Source organism: Anolis sagrei, chromosome 2 (genome assembly GCF_037176765.1).
Source record: "Anolis sagrei isolate rAnoSag1 chromosome 2, rAnoSag1.mat, whole genome shotgun sequence".
In the NCBI taxonomy this organism is placed as follows: Eukaryota; Metazoa; Chordata; class Lepidosauria; order Squamata; family Dactyloidae; genus Anolis; species Anolis sagrei.
In genome coordinates, this window is record NC_090022.1 from 193,761,191 (window position 1) to 193,781,623 (window position 20,433).

The 20,433-nt window shown below is 42.6% G+C and overlaps 2 protein-coding genes across 17 annotated transcripts in view; both read left to right on the plus strand.

Annotated features, from left to right (window-relative positions):
• The window catches only part of CXXC1 (CXXC finger protein 1), a 30,621-nt gene extending 21,783 nt beyond the window's left edge, over window positions 1-8,838 (plus strand). For all 4 annotated transcript variants that reach the window (XM_060762747.2, XM_060762750.2, XM_060762749.2 and 1 more), the window contains 8 exons: window positions 48-232; window positions 1,430-1,637; window positions 2,927-3,037; window positions 5,213-5,262; window positions 5,848-5,944; window positions 7,246-7,398; window positions 7,558-7,719; window positions 8,271-8,838. In XM_060762747.2, coding sequence (XP_060618730.1) covers window positions 48-232; window positions 1,430-1,637; window positions 2,927-3,037; window positions 5,213-5,262; window positions 5,848-5,944; window positions 7,246-7,398; window positions 7,558-7,704 — 951 coding nt within the window. In that variant the 3' untranslated portion in view covers window positions 7,705-7,719; window positions 8,271-8,838. The remainder of the gene's footprint in view (window positions 1-47; window positions 233-1,429; window positions 1,638-2,926; window positions 3,038-5,212; window positions 5,263-5,847; window positions 5,945-7,245; window positions 7,399-7,557; window positions 7,720-8,270) is intronic.
• Window positions 8,839-12,181: 3,343 nt separating this feature from the next.
• The window catches only part of LOC132767607 (methyl-CpG-binding domain protein 1), a 68,509-nt gene continuing 60,257 nt past the window's right edge, over window positions 12,182-20,433 (plus strand). For all 13 annotated transcript variants that reach the window (XM_060762733.2, XM_067464307.1, XM_060762739.2 and 10 more), the window contains exon 1: window positions 12,182-12,266. The gene's annotated coding sequence lies outside the window, so the exon portion shown is untranslated. The remainder of the gene's footprint in view (window positions 12,267-20,433) is intronic.

Here is a 20,433-nt window from a genome sequence, read left to right on the forward strand (position 1 = left end):
TGGTATCATCTGTTAAATCTAAGTGTCATCTGCTATTTGGCCTGCAGAAGGATGAGAAATACAAGCGCCACAAGCAGAAGCAGAAGCACCGCGACAGGTCCAAGCATGCTGAGCGGGTGGATGCCAAAGACCCTTCCTCTTTACACCAGTGCCTTGGTCCCGGCTGCATCCAGGCTGCCCGAGTCAACTCCAAGTACTGCTCTGATGAGTGTGGCATGAAACTGGCAGCTAAGTAAGAGATGAACCTCCTTTATGCTGCCTCTTCCTGCCCCCCCTCCCCCCAATTTCTTCTCCAATTAACGTTGCCTTCCTCTTTGCTTACTAACATGGACTGACTGTCAATTTGATGTGACACATGGAGGAGATGTGGTGAGGGTAGTGAGGAGAGTAACTGCATTTTGAGGCATAAAACTGATACACTGTTAATGTCCTTGGAAACCTGCTTTCTATCAACTTCTGTTCTCAGCTAAATGGAAAGAATAGCTATGAGAATGGAAGCCATAAAACTGTAATGGGCAGTGTGAAATCTTTCTGTGGTGGAACTCTGGGAGCAAGTCTGTTTCTGCTTGTGGGAGTCTTAGTTGCTTCTTTTCTGATCAGAACCCTGCCCCCATATACACAGTTCACAATCTCCAAAATGGTCCAGAAACCTTAAAATCCCCTTTGTCTTCTATGGGGATTGGGTGGGTGGGTGAATGGGGAGTGAGAGGGGTTAGTAGGTTTCTTATCGTATAGCATTTTAGCTTAGGCATTTGGCAGTGCCCAGGTTTCTTATTTTGTAACACTATTTATTAGAAATGGGCATTGTTTTTGGATTTTATGAATGGACCCACTAGAAACTGCATAAGGATGTGGGTGATCTACAACTCCCATCATCCTCCTGCCCCCCCCCCCCCTGACAGTATATCAAGTTGGTCATGAAGGGTATTCACGCCAAGTTTGGTCCAGATGCATCGTCAATGGGCTTCACAGTGCTCTGGAATGCGGGATGAATTACAATTCCCATAATCCTGGGTCAGTCTCCTCAAATTTAAAGTTGGTCATGATGGTATGTGTTTCACGTTTTGTCCATATCCATCAGCGCTGGGAGTCACAAGGGTCTCTGGATATGGGAGCCAGTTTGAAAAACACATACAAACATACATAGATAGAATATATCAGGGTTGAGAATTATGCTATTCTTCAGGTGATGTTGGACTGCAACACCCAGCATTCTTCACACTTGGCTGTGCTTGTTAGTGGTGATGGGATGTCTACCACGATCTGGAAGCCTTCATGATTCCTGTCTCTTACTGCCCTAAGGTCTCTTGAGGCACCTTCCACTTAAAATGCAGTTGGCAGATAAATTCAGTAAGCTACTTTGAGTTGTGTGGTGCCATCTGTTTCCCCTCCACTACATTGACTGGTGCCACGTTGCCCTCTTTCCCAGCCGTATCTACGAGATCCTCCCCCAACGCATCCAGCAGTGGCAGCAGAGTCCTTGTGTGGCAGAAGAGCATGGCAAGAAACTCCTGGAGCGGATACGGCGGGAGCAGCAGCAGGCCCGACTCAGGCTCCAGGAAATGGAACGCAAGTTCCACGAATTGGAAGCCATCATTGTCCGGGCCAAGCAGCAAGCCATCAAAGAGGATGAAGAGGTACCTGGAAAACATGGGAGTGAAAGGGACTGGGTGCCAGGCAGGTCATGTGGGTCGTCTCTTGAGTGGTTTGAAATAGGCAGTTCTTTACGGCAGAGGTAGGGATGAACGCGCTTGAGTTGGATTAGCATAGAGTCCTGTGGCATCCTATTTATGTGTGTGTGTGGATGTGGATTCACTGGTTTCTTTGAGTGTCAGTAGTGTAGAACATATCTCCATAGCAGTGAGTATGGTCTTGAATCTTCTCATAATCAGAAGGAGTTTATGGGAATGAGATCCTCAAAACCAATTGGCACTCTTTTCTTTATGAAGCTAGCCAAAACTCTGGGACCTATTACCAATTTCTAGTCCCAACAGCATGTGCACATAATGTGAGTTTGCCAAGTTCCCATAGTTGCTGGATGTAGGCTAGGGGTTCCTAGATTGCATTAGTGTCAAACCAGGGAAACTTGGATACTGTTATGATTCAAGGCAAATCCCATTGGTCTGATATATTTTAAAAACCTATTAAAATGAAACATTTAATGTACTTTCTAGAAATATATAAAAAAATTTCTAGATACCTTCATTCATCCCACCCTTTCAAAATGTGGGAAACCTTTATCTTTGATTAATTTATGTATAGCCTTTTCCCCCCAATATGGGACCCAGGGTGGCTTACAACATTGTTGAATTGATTTATTATTGATTTATTTGCATTGCACCTTTTAAACTTGCCTAGTGTGGAGTGTTAGCCACCTTGAGTCCCCCTGGGGAGAAAGGCAGGGTATAAATGATGATGATGATGATGATGATGATGATGATGATGATAGTAATAATAATCATAAAAGCTGATGATACAGATGTTAACATTTGTATCAACTGCCATGCAACATCACACATAATTTAGAACAGTAGAAAATAACAATAAAAATAATAAAATTATAAGTGTAGCACTTTTGCATCCCTCATTAATCATGAAATGCTTATTACAATAAGGTAACCTTCTCCTGTTGGCAAAATGAAATCCGAGCAACCAGCCTAGCTTCCTGTGAAAGTTTGTGAGTAGTCTCCAAGAAGGCTGCAACAGTGACAGAGTTGATAGAAAGCCCTATTGGGCTTTGTAGGTCATAACCAGAACTTTGCTTAGAAATGAACCAATACCTAGTGAAGCTTGGGAGAAAGGCAAGATATTAAATAAATAAATACATGTTCAAGTCATTGCAACCGTCTTGGTGTCTTGTGGGGAGAAGCTATTTGTCTTCAAAAGTTAATTGCTAATGTTGGCTTTGGCTTACCTGTTTTCCCAGACCAGTGAAGGAGACAGCGATGATACAGACTTGCAGATCTTCTGTGTTTCATGTGGCCACCCGGTCAACCCCAAGGTTGCCTTGCGTCACATGGAGCGGTGCTATGCTAAGGTAGGTTGTCTGTTGTCTTTGTGCTAGATCCCCATGGTGTTGGGCTTCAGGCACTTGTGTCTCAGAGTCACCTTGAGGAATTTGTTTCTTTTTAGCCTGTGCTTCCTTTCTGTTAAAAGGTAATATTCATGCCATGTCTCAGCCACTATTGTGAATCAAGACAAAAGCAGCAAAATACTGTTGAAATGACACAGAATGCTGGCCTTTGTTAAACAGCTTCTTAAGATGATGATGATAATGATTATGATAATTATATATACATGTATATTTATTACCTGCCATATATAAAAACATAGTTAAAATACAACCATAAAAGCATATATGGAAACATACTGTTGCACTCTCTGAGGTCATCCTTTTTCACCTAGCACCACTCCAGAGTCCAGTAGTATTTAACTACAGGAATTTATTTAGAAAGGCATATACAAAAGGGGAAAAGGCAATTCCCAAAAATCAGTACAAAAGGTGCTATAAAATAGCAGTAGTCCATATGTACAAAGTTCAGTAGTCCATAAGACAAGGTTTGTGGAATCCAGGAAATCAAGATCATAGGCATAAATCCATAAGCATGAAAACAGTAGCTTTTCCAAAGCAAAACTCTTACAGGAACATAGGTAAACACAGGAACAAAGGCAAACACAGGAGACAAGATTCATGAGCATGAGAGCTGATCCAGGAACTTGATTCTTTGGCTAGGTTGTCTGCTCTGGAGACTCTACGAAACTATCACTTCATTTAAGCTCAGGGCCTGCCAAGAAGCCATGAGATCATTCCTTTGACACCTGGGCCTGAAAGACTTATCATGGAATTTCAAGGACTTCTCACGATGTCTTTCTGACCGTCTAATTAATATGTCCTCTACTCCCTCTGCGCTGAGGTCCAGTCAGATATTGTGGATAAATTCATCTGTTGAAGGCTGATTCCCATGAGAAACTGAATTCCAAATATCCCACTGTAACTGTCAGCCCTTCTCTCTGATCTAAGGCCTGCCATTCAGCCAGTGTTTCATCCTGATCACACACAGGCTCAGTGAAAAAAAACCCCCATAAGTTGATGGAACCAGGCATGGGACCTGTTTTGGCAACCAATACCTGAACTGAGGGGCAATGCTGTTAATATACTTGGATGATATTGATGATGCTTTCATTCAGCTAAGAGTTCATGGATGCACAGGTTGGACAGAAATGATACTTTGCTTTCCAATGGTTCAATGTACATTAAGTTTGTTTCATGTACAAAATTATTAAAATATTGTATACAATTACCTTCAGACCATGTGTTTAAGGTATATATGAAACATACCGTATTGTTTGTGTATAAGTGGACCTCGTGTATGTCGAGGGCAAGTTTTGTGGCCAAAATTTTGGATTTTGATGTAACCCTAAAATATGTTGAGGTTCATTCTATAGAGAAGGGAAAGTGCCAGTCCAATCTCAAAAGTCAACTGCCCCTGCCCACAACTGCTGCCATTTCCCCATTCAGGCTTTAAAAAAGGGCTGAAATGGCATGATAGCAGAGAGGGTAGACAGGATCAATGCTTCCTTTAGATTATTTTGGGACTGAATAAGCTCCTGCCTTTTTCTCCTCTTCTTCATTTTTGATAAGAGTTTTTTTTTCCTTGTCAGGAGGAGCAACTTGAGAAACTGCAAGTTTCTGGTGTGAGACAATTGGCCGTCTGCAAGGACGTTGCCCAGGGCACACCTGGATGTTTTGATGTTTTACCATCCTTGTGGGAAGCTTCTCTCATGTCCCCCATGGAGAGCTCATCCGTACTCTCCCCAGATTCGAACCTCCGACCTGTTTGTCTTCAGTCCTGCCGGCAAAAGGGTTTAACCCATTGCTCCACTGTGGGTCGTATTTATATTGACTGATGGATATGTCAACCCAGCTTATCTGTTTCTATTTTTTGACAAAAAAATCTAGACTTATACATAAATATATATAGTTAATGAATTTCCTGTTTATGAGTAGGGTATATGTATTTGCATACATATACCCTACTCATATCTTAGAGTAGGGTATATGTATGCAAATATGAATATGTATGCAAATATGTTTATGTATAATTATGTATATGTATGCAAGTACAGGTATTCCAAAATCCTAATTACTTCTAATCCCAAACATTTCAAATAAGGAAGACTTAATATGCCTTTTTTTATTTGCCCTCTGCAGTATGAGAGCCAGACATCCTTTGGGTCTATGTATCCAACACGTATTGAAGGGTAAGTTATTCCTCGGCTGTTGCTGCCAGCAGCTTCTTACTGAACCCCAGGCATTAGATTTTATTGCATTGAGCTCTCTTGGTCTGAGATCTCTGTTATGAACTAAAGTGGTCCAGCTCATACCCAGAGAGTGAGACTAGGACCCTAATACTGTTTTCAGAATTTGACCATCTACCCATCTCTAGGAATTTAGGCAAGTGTACAGGGCCAGCTGACATATGAGTCTTCTTTAGGAGAGGAAAGCAGGATGTAAATAACTAAATAATAATAATAATAATAATAATAATAATAATAATAATAGGTGGAAATGTCTAGAAGGTTGAGTGACAGCTGTACTCCGACTTCATATTGTCAGTATGTTCTGTATATAAAGAAGGAATGGTATATTCTGCATGTAAAATGTATGTTCTATTCCCTGGAGTATCATCACTACCAGTTTTGCAGGATTAAGAACTAGTACTTTTCTTAACTGATCAACATTTCCTGATCATGGATGCCAGAACTTCAAGTAAAGGGATGCTGGATTTCTTGGGTTTAAATTGAATGCTTCTTCTCAGCTATTACTTTTTCTACTCTACTCCTCAGGGCTACTCGTCTTTTCTGTGACGTCTATAACCCACAAAGCAAGACCTACTGCAAACGCTTGCAGGTTCTGTGTCCAGAGCATTCGCGGGATCCCAAGGTAACTTGGATTCGTTTTGAGGCCCTATTCGGTATTACTCTAGGTGGAACTGTCTAGGCCAGGGGTCCTCAAACTAAGGCCTGGGGGCCGGATATGGCCCTCCAAGGTCATTTACCCAGCCCTTGCTCAGGGTCAACCTAAATCTGAAATGACTTGAAACCACACCACAACAACAGCAACATAACAACAACAGTCCTATATATTCAGCCAAAATCAGGTCCACATTTCCTATTGAAATACGAATAAGTTTATATTTGTTAAAATTGTTCATTTTCATTATTGTATTGTTTTTAAGTGTTTTTTGCATGACAAGATATATGCAGTGTGCATAGGAATTCATTCATGTTTTTTTCCAAATTATAATCCGGCTCTCCAACAGTTTGAATATTTATCAGACAAAGCTGATCGTGAGAAGGAGAAAATTAAGTATACATTTGTTCTCTTAGATTTTAGAGAGATAAAAATGATGAGAATTTGAGGCCTCCCTGATGAACAGAGAAGAAGATATTAGGACCAAAATGATATTAGGGCATTCTTTCTCAAGTTTTATTGTATTTTTACTACGAACAAATGGTTACAACCAGGCGTTAAAAGCCTGTAGTTCTTCATTCTTTCTTTCAATCTTGATACTGCTAAGAAAACTTCCACATAAACAAGGAGAAAAGGAGTGGGGCAGAGACTAGAGAGTTGTAAAAAGACTTTGTAAAAAGAAGCTCCTTTGTCAATGGCTTTAAGGTTTATTTATTTATTTATTTACAGTATTTATATTCCACCCTTCTCACCCTAAAGGGGACTCAAGGCAGATCACAATGCACACATACACAACAAACATTCAATGCTGTTTTCAGATATACAAGACAGACGGGTATTTTGGCATTTCAAGTTAGGTGCCTGGAGGTTCAGCTCAATCCCTGCCATGCCGCGGGGGGTGGGGGTTGCTCTTCATTCACTATGACGGCGAGTGATTTTTATTGTATTTCCTCCTTGCTCTTTGATTCCCAGCATTTTTATGGTGTCGTAAAATACCTTCCCACTTTTAAGCAGTCTCTCATTTCTTTACTCACAGCTCAGCTGTTTTCAAACTGCTTAGGCGGACAGTAAGCTAGGCTTAACAAATGTGTGCTCAATCTGACTAGGGCTTCGAACTTGCCACCTTCTGGTCAGCAGTGATCTATTGCTGCTGGTGATTAACCAGCTGTGCTACAGCTTGGCCCAATCTTATCACAGAGTATGAATCATTTTAGCTGGATATCAAACATCCCTGATTTCAGACTGTTCACTCTTGACTGATCTTCCCCCAGGTGTCAGCAGATGAGGTATGTGGTTGCCCCATGGTAAAAGACGTATTTGAGCTCACTGGGGAGTTCTGCCGTGTGCCCAAACGGAAATGCAATCGACACTACTGCTGGGAGAAGCTGCGCCGGGCTGAGGTGGACTTGGAGAGAGTACGCGTGGTATGGATCAGCAAACTTCACATATGTGTCTGGTTGTCAAAGGGTTATAATGAGCCCATCAACAGTGTATGAAATAGGTTTTTGGCTCGAGAAATCGTAGCAGTGGTGTGAATCCTTCCACTAGGGATGGGCTGTAATCTGCTCCTCTTGCTTTTGCAGTGGTACAAGCTGGACGAGCTGTTTGAACAGGAACGAAATGTACGGATGGCCATGACCAACCGAGCTGGGCTTCTTGCTCTCATGCTGCACCAGACAATCCAGCATGATCCACTGACCACAGACTTGCGTACAACCACTGATCGCTGAGCTAGTAAGCGAAAGGTAATAGCACCTGCTGCCATTGGATTGATAAAGAGGATTCAGTGCTAAGTTGCTTGGTTAGCTAAGCCTGGAGGGTGGGGGTAGATGCATATCTGAGATGGAGATGTAGAGTCTCTATTGGACACATAGAGTCTCAGCTGGGGGCTATATCAGTTACTGTGGGGTGTTGGGATATACTCTTTCCTTACATAGGAAGCATTGGTGCTCATACATTATTTGGAGAACAGTTGTGTGTTTTCCTCTCACTGGTCTCACTTAAGACAAGAGGATTGGGGAACTTGCTTCTGAGGAAGACATTAAATGAAGTGCCTTGAAATAGCACAATTTTTCCCTGTAGAAGAGTGTCAGCTTAAATCTCTGGCTAACACTAAGGCAAGACAAGGGTAGAGATTACTTCAGATACTGGGCTCCCAGCAGCATTTACCGTAGGCGTACTGTGGAGGGCTGGTTGGATTTGCATTCTTAACAACATTGAGATCTCATGTTCCCTCATTCTTGTCAAAGATTTGTATCATTTTCCTGTCCTTAACACCCATCTCTTTTCTTTGTAGGTGCTGTTGAGCCTATGGACAAGAGCTTCCCAATTCAGTGCCAATTGAACCAGAATCTTTTTTTAAAAATGATTTTTCTTAATCTCTTTTTTCATTAAAACAGTCTGGTGTAGCTTTTGCCTCTGAGCTCCTCTTCTTTGCTCCTGTAGAATCTAAGCTGTCTTTGACCATAAAACCCTTGCCAGTGGCTGTTAGCTGTGGTCCCTTTTTTTCTAAAATATTCCCATGGTTTAAGGGCTGGAAGACTGGCAGTTAGGGAAGTCAGTGGCTTCTTCTGCCAACTTGCCAAGGTGAAAGGAATGTTTCGGCTCATACTGGCTTAGGACAATCCCTGCTTCCTGAAGCAGAATTTTGATTAGATTTTTGATGCTGCATTGAAGGAAAGACGCGTGTAAACATTAAGCACTGTTGCCTTTCCATGTAGCTGCTGTCAGCTAAGAGTCATGGAACTGAGGGGTTAAATATGCTGTTAAATCAGGGCAAAGGAACCAGATGGGTTACAAATCTCTCATCCCATTGTGTGCTGTTGCCAGGAGGCAGAAAAGAGGCTAATAAAAATATCTCTCAACCTTCTGTCTCATTCTCTCTCTGTATGTGCGTTTTATATTATGGGCCAGCATCAAATGACATTGGATTACTGTTTAAATAGCTGCTATTCTTTATCTTTACTCCTAACTCAGGGCCCTTCCACACATCCATATAACCCAGAATATCAAGGCAGAAAATCCTAGAATGTCTGCCTTGGACTGGGTTATCTGAGTCCACACTGCCATATAATCCAGTTCAAAGCAGAAAATGTGAGATTTTATTCAACTATGCGGAAGGCTATGCACAGTTACTGGGGCCAGCTGCAAGAGGCAAAAGACACAGGAGGCCAAAAGGATACAAAGAATCAGTTATAAGGGGAACACATTGAAGTGTATGTTTATTAAAGAGGCTACTTTGTAATAGAGGGGGAAGACAGTGTATCTAGGGTGCTTGTCAGTTGTTGCTGCCCTTCTCCACTCCTCTGATGATTATTTGCATATTTGATCAGCCGGGGTCGGGGATGTGTGTGGTGGTTGGTGCTCAGTATCAGAAGGACCCTGAGTCCACACTGCCATATATCCCAATCCAAAGCAGAAAATGTGGGATTTTATTCAGCTGTGTGGAAGGGGCCTAAGGGCCCTTCCATGCAGCCATATAACCCAGAATATCAAGGCAGAAAATCCCACAATGTCTGCTTTGAATTGGGTTATCTGAGTCCACACTGTGATAGATCCCAGTTCAAAGCAAAAAATGTGGGATTTTATTCAGCTGCGTAGAAGGGGCCTAAGTCTGCAGTGCTTTTCATGCTCTGATTTGTGTCTGGGCATTGCTGTGTTTGGTGGTCCCTATGTAGACTTGTCCACAATTGCATGGTGTATCGTAGACTCCTGCAGTGGTTAGAGGACCCCTCTTGTCTTTTGCTGAATTGTTGAATTTGTGTTGTCTTGACCTGAGAAATCAGCCGTAGCAGAGCACCTGATGAACCAACCTGGACACAGCATATTATTGGAGAACACAGAATGCTGGACCACTCTCACAGCCACCATGTCAGACTACACAGAAAAGGCACTGAGATTCACAAGAAGCATGTGGACAATCTCAACAGAAAGGAAGAAACCATGAAAATAAAATCTGGCCGCCAGTATTTAAAAAACCCTCTAAAATCAGGACAGTAAATAAAAGTAATGGTATTCCCTGTAGTAAATTACGGATGTGAGAGCTCGACCATAGGGAAGGCTGAGCAAAGGAAGATAGATGCTTTTGAACTGTGGTGCTGGAGGAAAGTTCTGAGAGTGCCTTGGACCACCAGAAGATCCAACCATACTCCAGGAAATAAAGTCTGACTGCTCATTGGAGGGAAGGATATTGGAGGAAAAGATGAAGTACATAATGAGAAGACAGGAAAGCTTGGAGAAGACAATGATGCTGGGGAAAATGGAAGGAAAAAGGAAGAGGGGCCGACCAAGGGCAAGATGGATGGATGGCATCCTAGAAGTGACTGGCTTGACCTTGAAGGAGCTGGGGGTGGTGACGGCCGACAGGGAGCTCTGGTGTGGGCTGGTCCATGAGGTCACGAAGAGTTAGAAACAACTGAACGAATGAACAACAACAACATATTTGCCAATATATGGCTTTAATTGCAACAGAAAGGTCATTCAGCAGACTTGCAAACAAGGCAAATAGGCACAACTAGTCAAGAGCAATGTACTCTTTTAGAAATTTTGTGCATCGAAGATGATTTAGCTAAGCAAGTTGATTTTACTGAAGTTATTGCAAAATTTACATCAACACAAGCTAGAAAATATAATTTGAGTTAAGTAAGAAGCTGGGGGTGGTGACGGCTGACAGGGAGCTCTGGTGTGGGCTGATCCATGAGGTCACGAAGAGTTGGAAGCGACTGAACGAATGAACAACAAATAAAGAGCAATACCCAAAAAGCAGGTGAATTCCAGGTAAGAGTCAATCAGGGTCAGCTAACACCTCCCAACAAAAAATTCCCCCAGGCAGCAACTAGCCAGGCTTTAAAGCTGCAAGGACATTAAATGCTAATCAAGGTGGCCCATTGCAACATTCACACTTGCCTCAAGAGTTCTCTCTCCCACCCTGGACATCACTTGCTTCGTTACCAACAGACCTCACAACCTCTGAGGATGCCTGCCATAGATGTGGGCAAAGCGTCAGGAGAGAATGCTTCTGGAACATGGCCATACAGCTCTGAACACTCACAGCAATCCATTCTTGAATGTTCTTGCTGCACTTTGGTGGGGCAGAGGCGGATACAGAACCTATCCGATGACAGATCTCAGGACTCCACAGCCTTGAACCCTGGCGGTGCATTCATGCTGCAATCTATTCAAAATGATCTTGACAGATTAGAGAGATGGGCCAAAACTAACAAAATGAAGTTCAACAGTGACAAATGCAAGATACTCCACTTTGGCAGGAAAAACGAAATGCAAAGATACAGAATGGGGGATGCCTGGCTCGAGAGCAGTACGTGTGAAAAAGATCTTGGAGTCCTCGTGGACTACAAGTTAAACATGAGCCAACAATGTGATGTGGCGGCAAAAAAAGCCAATGGGATTTTGGCCTGCATCAATAGGAGCATAGTGTCTAGATCTAGGGAAGTCATGCTACCCCTCTATTCCGCTTTGGTTAGACCACAACTGGAATATTGTGCCCAATTCTGGGCACCACAATTGAAGAGAGAGATTGACAAGCTGGAATGTGTCCAGAGGAGGGCGACTAAAATGATCAAGGGTCTGGAGAACAAGCCCTATGAGGAGTGGCTTAAGGAGCGGGGCATGTTTAGCCTGAAGAAGAGAAGGCTGAGAGGAGATATGATAGCCATGTATAAATATGTGAGAGGAAGCCACAGGGAGGAGGGAGCAAGCTTGTTTTCTGCTGCCCTGGAGACTAGGATGCAATGGAACAATGGCTTCAAACGATAAGAGAGGAGATTCCATCTGAACATTAGGAAGAACTTCCTGACTGTGAGAGCCGTTCAGCAGTGGAACTCTCTGCCCGGAGTGTGGTGGAGGCTCCTTCTTTGGAAGCTTTTAAACAGAGGCTGGATGGCCATCTATCGGGGTGATTTGAATGCAATATTCCTGCTTCTTGGCCTGAATGGCCCATGAGGTCTCTTCCAACTCTTTGATTCTATTCTATGATTCTAGAAGAAGCACTTCCCGCCTGTCCTCCGCGCGCCTCCCCCGGCCACGTGCTGGGGAGCATGCTGACGTCAGGGGCCTTGGGTCTTACCGTCATCTTCGTCACTTCCGCTTCCGGGAAGGGTGTTGTTGTTTGCGTCGAGGGGGTGTTCCTCCCTGGTGCCTTGGCGAAGTCCCTGCTGCAGGAGCAGGCGGAGGGGGTTGGCAGGGCCCTTCCGGAGCCCGGTTTCCTGGAAGAGGAGGAGGAGGAGAAGGCGCAGTGCGGAAGGAAGGAAGGAAGCAAGAGACGGAGAGGCTGGTGAGTCAGGCGGCATCCTGAGTGAGGCAAGCAGCCACTATGGCGCCCTCGAGGAGGGAGGGACAGATGGGTCTTTTCCTGAAAGGGTGCCACACTGAGGAGGGGGCCAGCTTGTTTTCTGCTCCTCTGGAGACCAGGGCGCCAGGGATTCAAAGAGACCCACCTCAACATCTCTGTTTAGCACATGCTGCATATGGTGGAGCCTTCTTCTCTTGAGGCTGGATGACCATCTGCCAGGGCTGCTTTGATTGTATGTTTCCTACTTGGCAGAAGAGGGTTGGACTGAATGGCCCTTGGGGTCTCTTCCCACTCTACGATTTCGTAGTCAGACCAGTGGCACTAGGAATGTTTCCTTGCAAGTTGTTCTCTCCATAACATTTGGTCTTCCTTTCTGGTGGAGGCTCCTTCTTTGGAAGCTTTTAAACAGAGGCTGGATGGCTATCTGTCAGGGGTGATTTGAATGCAATAGTTCTGCTTCTTGGCCTGGATGGCTCATGAGGTCTCTTCCAACTCTTTGATTCTATGATTCTTTCTGCTGCTACCATATTGCAACATAATCTTTTTGTTCATGAATATTAATATTACATAATATAATATAAGTCAGAGGAATAGAGTGTGAAACAGAGAGCCAAATGTAACATGTAAAATCATACTACATATATTTGACATTAATATTGAAATCTGAAATATATACAGAAAGTCTTTACTGGATAGTTTTAACTGAACCTTTTAGTACTGTTTATATTTAATTCTGTTTAAATATTTGTATATTTAGAATGCTGTGCTAACGTTTTTATGTTAAACCCGAAGGCAGGCATGTAGCCCCCCCCCCCCCCGAAAGTCTCATGGTGGCCTTACTGGTACATCATTTAAACTGTTATGTTTATTCATATCATGACCTGATCACCATGCTCAATATATCCCATATGCATGGGGGTATTGGGATAACGATACAAAAGGTTTGCTAAGGTAGACCCTCTCTCACTCAGACTCAGCCCCCCCCCCCAATCAAACTCAGCTCCCCCCGAAACAAAATCCTGGCTACGGGTCTGCCCGAAGGGGACTCAAATAGAATGTAATAATAATAATAATAATAATAATAATTTTGGAGCATAATACTCCTGACTTCACAATCATGTTAAAAAACAAAGTATGGATCGTCGATGTCACAGTCCCAGGTGACAGCAGGATTGCAGAGAAACAACAGGGAAAAGCTGACACAATATGAGTATTTAAAGATCAAACTGCAAAGACTCTGGCACAAGCCAGTCAAGGTGGTCCCAGTGGTGATCGGCACACTGGGTGCAGTGCCTAAAGACCTTGGCCTGCACTTAGACACAATCGGCACTGACAAAATTAACATCTGCCAGCTGCAGAAGGCCACCTTACTGGGATCTGCACACATTATTCGCCGATGCATCACACAGTCCTAGACACTTGGGAAGTGTCCGGCATCTGATCCAATACAACAGCCAGCAGAGTGTCTGCTGTGGACTCATCTTGTTGTATTTTCAAATAATAATATGGAAATTCTGTGATATTGTGGAAAGGGATCTATGGTTGGGATTTCACTCCTTCTCAATCAGGGCTCAGCTTGATGGTTCATTACTGGTGAAGGGGGCATGACAGCTGCAAACTGGGTTGATCTGCCACTTTGAGGCCCCTTCTACACTGCCATATAATTCAGATTATCAAAGCAGATAATCCACATAATCTGTTTTGAACTGGATTCTATCAGTCTATGCTGCTACCTAATCTAGTTCAAAGCAGATAATCTGGATTTTATATGGCTGTGTAGAGGGGCCTGAGTCTCCTTGTGTAGAGAAAAAGCGGGGCAATAATAATAATTCACTGGAACTTATGTCACAAGAACCACCTGCCAGCAGCAAAGAATTGGTGGAATCATAAACCCGCAAAGGTCATGGAAAATGAACATGCAAAAATACTGTGGGACTTTCGAATCCAGACGGACAAAGTTTTGGAACACAACACGCCAGACATCATGATTGTGGAAAAGAAAAAAGATTATTGATGTCGCCATACCAAGTGACAGTCACATTGAGGAAAAACAACAGGAAAAACTCAGCCGCTATCAAGACCTCAAAATCGAACTGCAAAGCCTCTGGCATAAACCAGTACAGGTAGTCCCAGTGGTCATTGGCACACTGGGTGCTGTGCCAAAAGATCTCAGCCGGCATTTGGAAACAATAAACATTGACAAAATCACGATCTGTCAACTGCAAAAGGCCACCTTACTTGGATCTGCACACATCATTCGAAAGTACATCACACAGTCCTAGACACTTGGGAAGTGTTCGACTTGTGATTTTGTGATATGAAATCCAGCATATAGATCTAATTTGCTGTGACATACTGTGCTTTTGTGTCAACAACAACAATAATAATTGTAATAATGGGGTGTTGTGTGGTTTTCGGCCTGTATTCTCATGTTCGCTTTCTCCTGACGTTTCACCTGCATCTGTGGCAGGCATCTTCAAAGGATAACAGCCACAGATGCAGGTGAAATGTCAGGAGAAAATGCTGCTAGAACAGGGCCATACTGCCTGGAAACCATAGCACCCAGCGATTCCAGCCATGAAAGCCTTCAATGATACATTAAACATAATAATAATAATAATAATAATAATAATAATAATAATAAGACCATTATCTGAGTGTTTCAGTCACCTCTTTGGGTGACATTCTCTTTAGCCAGCAATTCCCAGTTCTGATCCTGGGACACTGTACAGGCCAGATGGGTTTTGGCCCTTAGAAATGAGACCAAGGGTGCTGTACAGTTAATGCAGTTTGACCATCATTTTCATTGTCGTGGCTCAATTTTGAGGAATCCTGGGAGTTGTCATTTGACAAGGTGTTGTGCCTTCCTAGCCAAAGAGTGCTGTTGCCTTGCCAAAGTACAGATTGGCTGATTCCTGAGCCATGGCAGTTAAAGTGGCTAAGCTGCATTAATTATGCAGTCTGAGATGCACTCTTAGTCAGCCTTTTCCTCAACCATGGGAGTTGTTTGGTCTGTCTTTGTCCTAAGCTGGCTCTACACTGTAGATGTAATGACACCACATTACGTAATAAGATTTGTAGTTTGGTGAGGCACCAGTACTTTGGCCACATCATGAGAAGATAGGAAAGCTTGGAGAAGACAGTTATGCTGGGGAAAATGGAAGGTAAAAGGAAGAGGAGCTGACCAAGGGCAAGATGGATGGATGGGATCCTTGAAGTGACTGGCTTGACTCTGAAGGAGCTGGGGGTGGTGATGGCTGACAGGGAGCTCTGGCGTGGACTGGTCTATGAGGTCATGAAGAGTCGGAAGTGACTGAACGAATAAACAACAATGACGCACCAGCACTCTTTGGCAGAGTGCTACACATAGCTAACAGTCTTGTAAAACTATAACTCCTATGATTACATACAATTGAGTCATGATGAGTTAAAGCAGTAGCAAACTGCCGTAATAATATAGTATAAATACACTTTTAATTGTTGCTCTGGCCTTGGCCCCTTCCAGTACCTTTTATGTCTTATGTTGGGGAATCTGATTTTTTTGTGTATCATTGTAGTTCAGTAGGCCCTTGGTATCTGCTGGGTTTGATTCCAGACATTTTGTGGGCATCAACATCTGTGGATACTCAAGTCCCATTATATACAATGGTGTAGCAACATGGTGTCCCTTATATAAAATGGCAAGATCAAGATTTGCTTTTGGGGGGAAAAGGTTTTGAAGGAACATTAGTATCTGTGGATATGGAGTGCCAGATGTTTTCAGCTCTCAATTGCTCCTGCAATAGAAATGCAAAATTAACTGTCCCTTGAATTGTTGGTCTGTTATGTCCTAATCTAGCTGGTAATGTGTTAGTGATGTTTGCCTCAGTTTACATTTGGGAAAGTGCCTAGGATACTAGAAGGTTGAAGCACATTGATTTAGGGAAGTATTTTCTGGATGAATACGTACTATCTGTTATTGTCAGTGCTGAATTCAATACCAAACGGCCATGCACATAGAAGATTTATCATGGAGAAGGTGAAGAGTGATGGATTTGTGCTTGCATAATTGTCTCTTGGAAACTATTGCATGAAGTGATCTGCCAAGTGTGATTGACTCATCAGAGATGTAATGTTTGTATTGCCTCAAACTGAATGTTTTTTTTAAAAATGGACCCGGTTTACTTATGCAGGTGCCTGCCAGCATGACAGAGACCTAAAGTGATGCCTGTTGATGTGAATGGTACCTTGGTATCTAGCCACTCAGTCATTGAATTTTTTTTCATGTCACGAGTGACTTGAGAAGTTCCAAGTCATTTCTTGTGTGAGAGAATTGGCCGTCTACAAGGACGTTGCCCAGGAGTCCTCCAGATGTTTAACCATCCTGTGGGAGGCTTCTCTCATGTCCCCGCATGAGAAGCTGGAACTTACAGATGGGAGCTCACCCTGCTTCCCGGATAATGAACTACAAACCTTTCAGTCCGCAGTCCTGCCGGCACAAGGGTTTAACTCATTGTTAAGGAGCCACTGGAGGCTCCTAGTCATTGAAATGATGTGAGATAATATTCACTCTGTGTAGTACAACCCTTATATCCATGGGATACATGTTCCAAGACTCACTCGCAGATACCTGAAAGTGTGGATAATAGCGAACCCTATATTTTGACTATACTTGGAGTGACACATACCATATAATCACACTGGAGGACCTAGATAGGCCCACAAGTGTGGGTGGACTGGTGCCACAACTTTAAAGAATAGAACTAATGCATAAAGTGCAAATATTATATAGCAACTATGAGGATAAGAACAATTTACCATTAAGGTTTTGAGTATAACAATCATAAAGTGCTTGAGGACACTTTTTAAAGGTCCCAACAAGGTCCAGCTATCCAGGGAATTGCCTAGTCCCATGATGGCGAACCTATGACACATGTGTTAGCACTGACACGTATAGCCATTTTCTATGACATGTCGTCGCATACAGAGAAGTATGGGGCCGCATGCCAAGGAGGATGTTGCATCCTTGCCAAGGATGAAATACTTCTTGTAGTGTAGTGTAGACACTGTGCCAGAGGTCTGTAGATCAAAACAACAGAACTCCAGCACAGAGTGTCTAAAAGTTCTGGGATTTCTGGTTAGGCCATTGGAGGATCTTTGACCTCACTTTTGGCCAGCAGAGCAAGGAACAGCAGAAAGCCGTGCAGACGCATCTCTGGGGGCCCTGTGATCACCATTACCAGCAACCACATAACCACAGCAACCATAATCTAATTCACTGTTTTGGGGTTGGGGTGTCGTGGATTTCTAATTGAACATTACTGAGATAAGTGAGGAGGAGGCTGGGAGAGGCGAGGACCTATGCAGATTGACAGATGAAGTTAGTAGTGCTTGCTTAGGCTTGAAAGGTACAAAATACCAACCTTCAATTGAAGGTGAAATTGAATCCAAACAAGACATAGGTGCTTGCCATCAAGGGACCTAATCTGGGATGGAGGTATGCCAACCAGTTCTGGAGTATGCAGTCCAGTGCCTTTCAGATACATTTTGAAGGTTCTCCAAAGTTAGTTATTTTCATATAAATGACAGGATCCTACCTACAGTCAGCCAGTCAGTTGTAAACCTGCCTATAGGTACAAGCTTTTTCATCCTGTCTGCTGAAATACTGTTATTGTTTTATATTGTTAGAGGTTTTTTTTTTATTAGTGTTAGACATAGTCAGTGAATAATAACTGTAAATGATGGAAGATTCATCTTCCATCACTATGGTGTCTATGAGTAAAATGCGTAATTCAAGTGATTCGTGCTTAGGGTTTTTAATGAAAAGTGGATCACTTTGTACTTTTTTGTGCCAATGAATACTAAGTTAGTGTGTTTAATTTGCCGTGAGTCAGTGTCAGTATCAAAAGAATACATGAAATACAGAGCATGCATCTAATTTTGATCACTTTCAAGGGAAGCTTTGAGTGAACAAAGTGAACCATCTGCAAAGTGATATCAAATGTCATCAGGGTTTGTTACAAAGACCAAGGGAAGAAATGGAAGCATGCATCAAGGTAAATTATGTAATAGCAAAAAACAAAAACAAAAGATAAAAAAATCAAAAGCATTTGTGGAAGGTGAATTTGTGGAAGACTGTCTCATCATTTCTGGGGAAATCTGTGCTCAAATATTAAAGAAATGTTTAAAAAGCTGAGTTTGTCTGGGGTAACTGTTGCACGATGTGTTGAAGAACTTGCTACTGACATTGAAGGAACTGTAAAAAACAGTTGTCACATACACTTTCACTAGATGAGACCACAAATGCAAAAGATATCCGTGGTGCTGACCAACAGTTTTATGTGGCAGAAGAACTGCTAGCGTTCGCACCTCTGAAAAGAATGACAAAAGTACTGATATTCTTGAAACCGTCCAGAAACCGCTTTGGACGGTTTCAATCTCAACTTAGCCAACTTTCAGGGTGGTAACTGATGATGCCTCTGCTATGCTGAGCACCCACCAGGAGACTATTGGATTTGAGAATGTCATGTAAGTTACTGTGATTGTTGTCAACTTTATTTGGGCAAGAAGATTGAATCATCATTAATTCCAAGAATGGCTGACCCAACAGAGATGTGGTTTATTATAGTGATGTTTGTTGGTTGAGCAGAGGGAAGATTCATAAAAGAGTATTTGACTTAAGGACCAAAATACAGCATTTCATGCAAAGCAAGAGGAAGCCAGTTTCGAAATTCAACTATCTGAAGTGGATGGCAGACTTTGCCTTTGTGACCAACATCTTGTTGCATTTGAATGACTTAAATACAGGGCTACCATCCAGAAGATTGTGCACACTAGTGGATCATATGAAAACTTTTGTGGCCCAACTCAAAAAAAGATTTAACTCATTTTCAGCATTTCACCGAGTCCAACTTTTCTTCAAAGCAATTCTTCCTTGAGAGGACCCCCTGGTGTCATGCAGGCCATGAGTTGAAGACCTCCTGGTGTAAGGCTACAGGACGTCCTCCCTTCTTTCCTTTAGGAAAAAACTAAAATCTTGGTTTTGGAACCAGGCTTTCGGCGAATGAGCACAGCAGCACCAGGGATTCCGAACTGGACCATGCGACTGTAATGATATGTCATTGGAAATGGCTACGTGGTGTGATGTGATTATTTTAACTAATGTTATTATTTTTAAACTTCTATATATTCATGGTTTTAAATTGTTGTCTATTGAGATTGTAGCATTGAATTGCTGCCTATCTTAGCCGCCCTTAGTCCCCACCCCCCAGGGTTGAGAAGGGCGGGGCAGAAATGATGTAAATAAATAAATAGAACAATAGAACCCTAACAAGTGTCCAGTCAAGAAAGTCTCCACTTTGTCTCCACAAACAAATAGCTTTAGTGCAACAGACACAATAGCCTTAACAAAACAAATTCTCCCAGAAGACTATCCAGGGCTGGAGAGACTTATCCCAACACACACTCATCTTATGCTATGTCTTCCATTGCATCCATATAAAACATCCCTGTTGGCCTCACTTGTTAGCTGAACTCTAGGGATTGAGCCTGCAGTCATATAGACTGCTAGTGGCTGTTTTAAATTCAGCCAATGATCCATCCTGAGGCTTCGCCAAAAGGTATTGTCACTTTACCTGAGAATTATTAAATACTTTTATTTGCAGGAATCAAAGAGGAAACACCACCACTTTCAATAATATAGAGTTATCATTCTGTAATTCATTTGAAGTGTGAGTTGCACAGACTGACTCCCAATAGTTTTGTCATACTGACATAATCTTTCTTTTATGCATGAATATCTCTGGGAACATTCTTGACACCCCTAGAGAATTTTGGGAAGCAATAGTCTGAGAATGTGATGACACAGTGTGGACAAAGCTAAAGTTCAGTGCAGCTATGACTTATGTCATGGTCTTTCTCTCAGCCCACTCAGTGTAATTCACTTGCATGTTCTTGCCATTTCTAGAAGTAGCAAGACCCGAGTACATTTTTTGTTCTCAAACGGAAATGTATTTCTCCATTCTTTCAAAAACAGCTTTAGCAAAGGATAGTGTGTGTAATCTGAATAAGTGCTTGGAAGGGTCATCCAAATGGAACAGTAGACATTGATAAACGGGGAATTGAACCTATCAGAGAACAATACCCAGTGTTGCCACCATTGGTTCAACTT